At 41.1% G+C, this 9205-nt stretch overlaps 1 protein-coding gene across 2 annotated transcripts in view; it reads left to right on the top strand.

Moving 5' to 3' along the window:
* LOC116074370 (neurotrophin receptor-interacting factor 2-like) overlaps positions 1-7653 on the top strand; it is a 13450-nt gene extending 5797 nt beyond the window's left edge. For both annotated transcript variants that reach the window (XM_031346887.1, XM_031346886.1), the window contains 4 exons: positions 3094-3576; positions 4428-4516; positions 5638-5764; positions 6099-7653. In XM_031346887.1, the coding sequence (XP_031202747.1) occupies positions 3094-3576; positions 4428-4516; positions 5638-5764; positions 6099-7516 (2117 nt within the window). In that variant the 3' untranslated portion in view covers positions 7517-7653. The remainder of the gene's footprint in view (positions 1-3093; positions 3577-4427; positions 4517-5637; positions 5765-6098) is intronic.
* Positions 7654-9205: the final 1552 nt, after the last annotated feature.

The raw sequence follows: 9205 nt of genomic DNA on the forward strand, positions 1-9205 counted from the left end.
GAGTTGAATAAGATCCTGTGAAGGCAATATGGGAAAATAAATTAACTTGTGCTTATGTATTCAGTTGTCATACTGTGGCTATTCCAAAAAGTACAGCCACATGTATATCCCTAAAGTGGGGCACTTGAAAGTTAACTAGACTTAATCATTAGAAGCAATGCTTAAAGGCCAAAAATTGGCTAGGCATGGTAAATCAAAGCACTTGAGAGGCAGAGGAAGGCTGATCTCTTAGGAATTTGAGAATACCAAGGTAGCATAGTGAGACTCTATCAAGAAATAAAGGAGAAAGAGATTAACTAGTAGATGAATAAGTCATGATCACAGGAGATCCTGCAAAAATGTTGATTTTTGTTCTTTGTGTATGTGTGCTTTAGCCTGTATGTTTTTCTGTACACTATGTAGGTGAAGTTCCCACAGAGAGATAATCTTTGTATAGCCTGTGGATGTCCACATGCTCGAGCAAACATGTAGAGAATAAAAAAATTCTCATATAAATGTTAGAATACATAAATGTGGAAAATGAAGGAATTTCACTACCGATTCTGAGGGATAATCAATTTTTTGAGTGTCTAGAATATTGAGTGGTCATGTATTTTGGATAGAGCCTAGTCTAGTATTGTTGATTTTTGTTCAAGAACACATTTTCTCTTGTCTTTTATTCATTTTCCCTCTGAGATCTTTAAGGTGGGGGGGGTATCAAAAAAGTATACAGTAAATATGTTTAGTATGAGAAAGCCAAGTTTAGCTCAGCCTGGACCACCTTACCTATTACATGGCTAAAACAGGATATTAATCTGTAAAAACATGAATGCGACTCCTTTGTGAAATTTTCAATATCTGAGAACTGTAAGGGAAGAAATCTCAAAAGTATGTTTGGAGCAGCTGCAACTTCTGACCTTAGTAAGTTATTTTTACCTTGAGATAACTTGCACTAGAGCCCCAACCACACCTGGCAAAAATACCAATTTCTGTCACTAAATAATAGCATCTGAGAACTCTAAAGCCATGGGAATGTGCATGATATTGAAGCACTTTAATGTGTAGCTCTTATATTTGATATCACAGTTGTACTAGGAATAGTCTTAAGAATATAAGTACTATTAGGAAGCCACTGGGCGTTAAAGAAACCCCTGGCAGGGATCCCTGTGAATACAACAATGTGGAAGGCTTCAGTACGAGTCCTCATTGGGTTCTGTATCAGAGGACTCATATGGGCAAGGACTCTTTAGATGTAGTCTTTGGGGAAATCAGCAGCTTTAACTCCTACATTGTCTGAGAATGAGAAAATACACAATTAGAAAGGATTACAGTGAATAAGAAAACTGAAATATCAGGGGCCTTAAAAAAATAAATTATGTTATAAATTCCAATTAGCAGTATGTCTGAATGAGTTGGTCTTTAGTAAGAAAGTACCACAGGGTGAATGAATACCTGAAGAAACCCGAAGCAAAAAGAGTGTATATTCAAAGGTAATTTCAGAATGAGTCTAGACTTTGAGAGAGTAAGGGAAATCTTGAGTCAGATAGTGTTACAGAGACATCTGAGGGCTCTGATTTATAGATTTGTTTGAGAGTCCAGAATCTATAAGAGTGGCCATTTACTTTGACTAGATCAGTGGTCCTCAACCTTCCTAATGCTGTGACCCTTTAATACAATTCTTCATTTCGTGGTGATCCAAAACCATAAAATTATTTTTGTTTCTACCTCATAAATGTAATTTTGTTATTGACCCCTGGAAAAGGGTCATTCAACCCCCAAAGGGGTTGTGACCTACAGGTGGAGAACTCCTGTGCTAGAGTCTAGTCCAAAAGTGTATTTTCATGATGTGTTGTTTTTGTTGAAGAATTCATTTTTTCTTTCATGTGTTTATTCTCTTGGATCTTTGTATAACATCTGTCTTTCTGTCTCAAGTATGTATGTCATAATTCTTTTAAACAGTTACCATTCTCTTGCATCCACACTTACAATCTAGGGTTACTGGAAAGCCTGCAATACATTGCTAAATTCAATGGACAGAGCTTTGAAGCAAACATTGTAAATGATGGAGGGGAGACATTCCTCTGGAGAAGTTTTTTTTTAAAAAAAAAAATTAAAACAACAAAGAACTAGCCCTGGTGTTGTAGGCCAGTATTCCTAGCTGCATAGAAAGCTAAGGCAGGTTTAAGCCCAGTCTGGGCAATTACTTGTCTTCAAATAAAATGCAAATAGAGGGACTGCAGATCTTCTTCAGGTGACAAAGTGTTTTCCCAGCATGCACAAGGCCTTGAATGGAATCCCCAACACCACATAACCAGGTATGTTCATGGGTTCCTGTGCTCAGGAGATCAGAAGAACATCAAGTTTAAAGTTATCCTGTGCTATGAGCTCAAGACCATACTGGGTTGCTGTCCTATCTGTAAAGAGTGTGGGTCCTAGTTGATACACTTCAGTGATTGGGCGATCCCTTAGGGCTAGGACCTAGGCAAAGAAACATTAATCAAAGAGGAAAGGGACACAAATTCTTTGTGAATTTTGTATTAATTTTTAGACTGAATACAGACAACCAAGGATGTGTAAAATAAAATACAAGTTTAAAAAACTGTATAAAAGAAGGATGGAAAAGGATTAAATCCATACAGGTACTCTGCATTTCATGTAACTTGATGATAGTATGTCTTGATATAAGAATGAGCCAGTTCCTTAGGTACTTACTAAAACAATATTTGTGTTTCTTAAAACATGTGACTGAAACTGGGTCTCGCATTTCTAAGGCTGGCCTTAACCTTACTATGTAGCCAGGTTTGACCTTGAACATCTGATCCTCTTGCCTCTATTTCCTGTGTGCTAGGGTTTCAGGCATGCATTGCAGGACTGGTTTTAATGAATTTCTCAGGATATGCTATGTAATTCTTTACCAACTGAACTACATACTCAGCCTGGCTTTATGTATGATTTTTAGATAACTCTGTCTTTGTGACTCTAATTGGCCTATAACTCAATATGTAGATCTGGCTAGACTTTTAAGAGTGATCCCCTCTTGCCACTGTCTCCCAAGAACAATGATTATAGGAATGTGCCACATTGCCTAGCTTTTGGTCTGATTTTGATTTTTAGAATGTTCTGGGCCTGCTCCAGACCCTGGCATGAATTTCTTTCCTGCTGAAAGTCCTCCGATGAAGATCAAGGTTTTTGAGGTCCTTACATTGAACAGTGATGTGGCTGGTCCCCGGAATGCCCTGATTCATTCCCTCTATCCAGAAAGTGGGGAAGACTTGAACCCAGGTAACCTCAAGCCAGCTCAACAGCCAAGCAAGCATTTGAATGACACTGAAGCTTCGCGCCAGAAGTTCCGACATTTCCAATATGATGAGTCAGCTGGTCCCCAGGAGGCTGTGTCCCAGCTTCATAAGCTGTGTCACCAGTGGCTGCAGCCCAATACACGTTCAAAGAAGCAGATCCTAGAGTTGCTGGTGCTCGAGCAGTTCCTGAATGCACTGCCTGAGAAGTTCCGGGTGTGGGTAGAGTCCCAGCACCCAGAAGATTGCAGAGCAGCGGTGGCTTTGTTGGAGACTATGACCTCAATGTCTAAGGATGATGGTGAGTGTCCTGGAAGGGTGAGGTGACAAACATCTCTGTAAGGCTTTGTGAGAGAGTGAGAAGTGCTGGGATGACTGGATGTTCCCATTCCAGACCACACAAATCCATATCTTCAATAAGAGCTTGAATTCATCCCCTCATCCATCTCATTTCTGCCTTCAGCTGGCTTCATTGCCGTAAAGGCTTCCAAACACAGAATTTCTCTTTCTTCAGTGTTCCAGCAAATGCTTCATTTGCTCTCAAAGTGTCTGGTATCCCATGACAACCAGAGTCTGTTAAGGTGAAGGGATAGCATGGTGGAGCAGGCTGGGTGATGTCATTTGTCCCCATCCTGGCTGGAGTAGAATCAGCAGGGGAAAAGCCCGTAGACTATGTGGAGACACATGAGGAGGGCTAGACCTGAAAGAATCTTTGGAAGAGCTGTTAGTACTGGCCATGGATGTATAATATGACCAGAAGCACAAAATGGCTACACATTCTGTGAGAAGGGAAGATCCTTCTCTTCTCCAAGGCATAGAAGGGGAACCCACACAAGTATGATAAGAGCTTGGAGACTAGAAACAGACTTCACCACTAAGGAAAAAGCCATTGCATCAGAAGCCAGATCCCGAGACACATGCTGGAATGGAGAGACAATAAAAGGTTTCTGTAGTAGAGACACCAGTCTACAAATGGTCCATGCAGAGTAACACACTGGGCCCATACACTTATGGAAATTGGTTACTGTTGTGAGGAGGACAACATAGACCATCAAGAGGCATAGGTATGCATAGGTCATGGGTTGTGGGTCTGGGGTTTCTGTCTGCCTGAGGGTACCACTTTATTAACTCTTCATGTGGTATCTTCTTCAGCTCGGCTTGCCTGTTCTAGTGAGACCACTGATCAACTAAAGGAGACAAGAAAGGATGTGATCACCTTACCAGTTACTGTACCACCTGAGGTAATCAAGAACCTTTGGTTCCATCAGTTACAGCTTCCTTTAAGAGACCACCTCTAAGCTGTCCTTTCTGTACTGAGCCTTGCCAAGGGTTCACGGAAGATAGGCCATTTTATCTTTCTGAGTTTTGGGACCTAAGAGGAATTCTGAAAAACACAAGTGTGAGGGGTAACCCTCCTGATATTGTGGGGAACACAGAGAAACCAAACAGTTGTATTCGAAGAATCAACACTGAGAGACACAAGAAGGAGAAGAATCACAGGAAGTTTGTGTGGACTGCAGTGTACCCTAATTAGAATGAGTGAGCCCTTGTCCTTTGCAGACACTCAGTTAGGGAATTGGGAATGAAACAGCTTAGGCCTAGATCAGTCTCAGAACTAGATGATGAGCATGCAATAGGATTAGCCCTGTCAGCCAGGATAATGGTGTGTATATGGAATTAGTGTGTATTATGTGTATGGTATTAGGAATATTAGTATGTGTATATGGCTCATTTCCTTACAAGTAGTTTATATTGACTCAGGTATGTGATTGGAATTGTTGGCTCTGATGTAATGGGCAATATGGGCTAGGCTTCAGGCAAGGCTGCTACCTGGGAATGGCATGAAATTGATCCCAGACTCATTGCTCTGTGTTCTGTTCCTTCTAAGATAAGCTTTGCTGGATCTGGGCAAAATAACTCCCAGATTCAGGCAAGGTAGTGAGATGGAAGAGTCTTCCTTTCAGAATCCTTAGCCGCTCATAAGAAACTGACATGGCATAGGTGAATATTATATACAGGTCAGACCTGTCCATTAACATTGTAGGTTTTACACTATGAGACAAGGTTGCTTCCAGAGGGAGAAGGTCCTTTGAGGGATTGTTGTCCTTACATTGCAGGCATAATACAGATGCTAGTATGATCAGTGTAGCATGCTTATTGCACTTGAGGCTCTTTGTCAATCAGGAGCTCTGCCTACCAGACTTTAGTTTGCTGAAATACCCTGTGGATCTCATTTAGGGTCAGAAAAGTCATTGTCTCTGAGTAAACCACCAAAACAGAGAAATTCCTATGTATGGTAGAATGTCCCAGTGGCCTTTCTTCTTCCCACATTAGCAAACATCAAATTTTTATACCATTACAGGAACCGGTGACTTTCCAGGATGTGTCCGTAGACTTCAGTCAAGAGGAGTGGAAGCTACTAGGTCCAACGCAGAGGACTGAGTATCAATATGTGATGCTAGAGACCTTGGGCAACTTGGTATCTGTGGGTAAGGCCATTCCTACAAATAGAAGACACAGGGTCCCCCAGATCTCTTAGTTTGTCTCCACCCAGTGTCAGAACTGGCTATGCTCTCAAGAGTCTCTTGCTCTGTCCAGGATCTTTATATGAAATTGTGATCCTACATTGGTAGGGAGTCTTAAGCACACAGAGATAGCCTGAAGTTTGGTTTGTTGGGGGAATGAGAAAGCTCCTGGTTTTGCTGCTTCATAGCTTGTCATTCCCTAGACTGAATGGCTATTTGAGAAGATGTAACCTTATTTCTTTATGCTGTCACTCTGGCACTTATAACTGCAATATGCATATCTTTTGGTTTCTTTCAGGGTGGGAGCCTACATTGGAAAACAGAGAGTTAACGCCAGACTCACCCATTCCTGTGGTAAAACCAATTCATGACCCAAACCCAAATGATCTCTCAAGGAATGGTGCCCAGTCCACTGTCTTTGAAAGCATCTCACCAGATGAGGTCCAAGAAAGGCACACCATAGAATCAAATGAAGTGGGGCTTCTGCAGGAAAAAGGCCACCCTCAGAAGGAGCTCTCTGAAAGCTCCAAATCTCAGGACCAAACTAGTCTTCACAAAAGCCAGTGCTCACTCAGTGAAGTTCTTCCTAGGAAGCATGTAAAAGTTAAGCAGAAGGGCACTGGAAAGGGGAAAGGCAGGACAAACACCATTTCCATGACACGAGGTTTACGCATAAGAAATCAGCAGACGGACTCTGTGGAGTGGCAAGGCAGGAGTGGCAGCAGTCCTATGACACATAGCTCCCCTATAAAAAATCACCTGCGGGGTTCTGAGCAGAGAAAAGCTCAAGCCAGCAGAGGTCCCATTACTTTACCTGCAAAATTTAACCAGAAAGCCACCGGCTCTGACAAGGGTAGAATTAGGGACAGTAGCAATGCCATTGTACATGATGCACCTACAAAGAATCAGCAGAAAGGCCCTGAATGTCATAAAGTTGGGAAAAGCAACAATTCCAGGTCAGAAGATTCATCTGTACGAAATCACCAGATGGGGTCTGGGGAAGGAAGAGCTATGGACAGCAGTATCTTGACACATGCTTTACCTGTAAAAATTCACCAGAAAGGCTATGAAGAAGGTAAAGTCCAAGGAAACAAGAATTCCTTAAAACCTGTAAAACCTCAGCAGAAGGGTTCTAAAGGGGAAAGAGTCAGGAAACTCAGCACTTCTGAAAAACATGTTCCTTATGTAATAAATCACCTAAAGACCTCTGAAAGAGGAAAAGGCAGGGAAATCAATGCTTCCATAAAATGTGGTTCCTCTGTAAAAACTTACTGTAAGGGTTCTGAAGTGAGAAAGCACAGGAGAGCCAACAATCATGGGAAAGGCAACAGCAGGCATGCTCAGCAGGTAATCTTTATAAAAATTCACCCGGGGAGCCAAGTTTGCAGATGCAGTGAATGTGGTAAAATGTTCCAAAATGCTAGGTATTTCTCCGTCCATAAGAAGATCCACACAGGAGAGCGGCCTTATGTCTGTATGACCTGTGGGAAAGCATTTGTTCAGAGCTCCTCCCTCACACAGCATCTCAGACTTCATAGTGGAGAGAAACCATTTGAGTGTTCAGAGTGTGGGAGGACCTTCAGTGACCGTTCAACCATCTCTCAGCATCTGAGAACTCATACAGGAGCAAGGCCCTACCACTGTGAGCACTGTGGGAAAGCTTTCCGTCAGAGTTCCCACCTCACCAGGCATTTGAGAATTCATACTGGGGAGTGACCATATGTGTGCACCAAGTGTGGGAAGGCAATCACATAGAGCTCACACTTTATTGGGCATCAAAACAAACAAACAAACAAAAAAAGGGATAAAACTAAAAGTATGTAGTTCAATAAACTATTAATAATTGTGTGGAACTTTTTTTTCTGTTTTTCATTATCAGCTTGACTGCATCTAGAATTAACTAAACCACTAGCAGCTGAGTATACCTTTGAGGAAGTTTTTTTTTTCTTAATTAGATTATTTGAAGTGGGCAAACCCACTATTAATCTGGATTGCACCTTCCACTTGCAACCTATATGAATTTAGTACATGGAAGAAAGAAGCTTGCCCTCTTTGCCTGCTTGCTTTCCCCAGCTAGTCTATTCTTTTTCACTTGCATTAGAACTTTCTTAGAGGTTCTGGCATCTACCACCTGGGACATCTTGCCTCGTGGATTCATAGACCTTCCATTGATAAACAGCCATTGTACTAGCTGGACTACAACCTATAAATCATTCTAGTCAGTATATGTGTATGTACATACATATGAGAAGAGATATGTATTCTATTAGACCCAGTACACTAGGGTACCTTGAATAATATCTACTTGGGCTTGAGAGATGGCTCAGCCTTTAAAGGCTAGGCTCACAACCAAAAAAAAAAAAAAAAAAAAAAAAAAAAAAAAAAAAAAAAAAAAAAATCAAGAATCTTGTTGGTTTTGGTTTTTGAGACAGGGTTTTTCTGGGTACGATTGGCTGATATATAACTTATAATATAGACCAGGCTGACCTTGAACTCAGAGATCCACCTGCCTCTGCCTCCTACATGCTGAGATTAAAGGTGTGAGCCACCTGTCCATTAACAACCTTTTATATTGGTGATCTCAAACAGTTATAGCAGATCAGTGTACAGGTAGGAAGAAATCTTCAGGTATCGTTGGAGACCCAGAGGTCTAGAAGTCTGTAGTGAATCCAGGGACACATGAGAATGTCCTTTCTCTGCATTTTCATCTTCAAGCTACAGCTTTCCTTAACCAAGAGGCTACTTCCAATTCTGAGAACTCACTTGTGTGCAATCCACTAAAGAGAAGTAGAAGAATTCTTTTGATGAGTTTGACATTAGATCAAACAAGAACAATTAAGCTTGAAGCAAGGATAGAGTTGGATCCCATGAAATACCTCCGGCAAGGAGACAGTTTCTTACATAGGAGATTTTTCTTTTCTCTTTTTAAAGATTTATTTATTTTATTTATGTGTGTACACTGTAGCTGTCTTCAGAGGGCATTAGTTTCCCTTACAGATGGTTTTGAACCACCCTGTAGTTGCTGGGAATTGAAATCCAAACCTCTAGAAGAGAAGTCAGTGCTCTTAACCACTGAGCCATCTCTCCAGCCCACATATCAGTTTATTATACTAACCTCACATAACTTTTTCAGCTTTCCTTTATCTAAAACACCAGAATGAGGGTAGTGGACAGAGTGAGTTAAAGATAATATTGTAATGCTGCAGTAAAATTTAAAAGTGACTGGGAGAGTGTTGTAGTTGTTCCTCTATTGCTATAAAGAGACACCATGACCAAGGAAACTCTTATTAAAGAAAAAATTCAATTGAGGTCTTGCTTACATTATAGTTTTAGATAATCCACGATCATCTTATCTGGAAGCACACAGGTATGATGCTGGAGCAATAGCTGAGAGCTTTATATTCT

Source organism: Mastomys coucha, unplaced genomic scaffold (assembly GCF_008632895.1).
Source record: "Mastomys coucha isolate ucsf_1 unplaced genomic scaffold, UCSF_Mcou_1 pScaffold3, whole genome shotgun sequence".
Taxonomy (NCBI): Eukaryota; Metazoa; Chordata; class Mammalia; order Rodentia; family Muridae; genus Mastomys; species Mastomys coucha.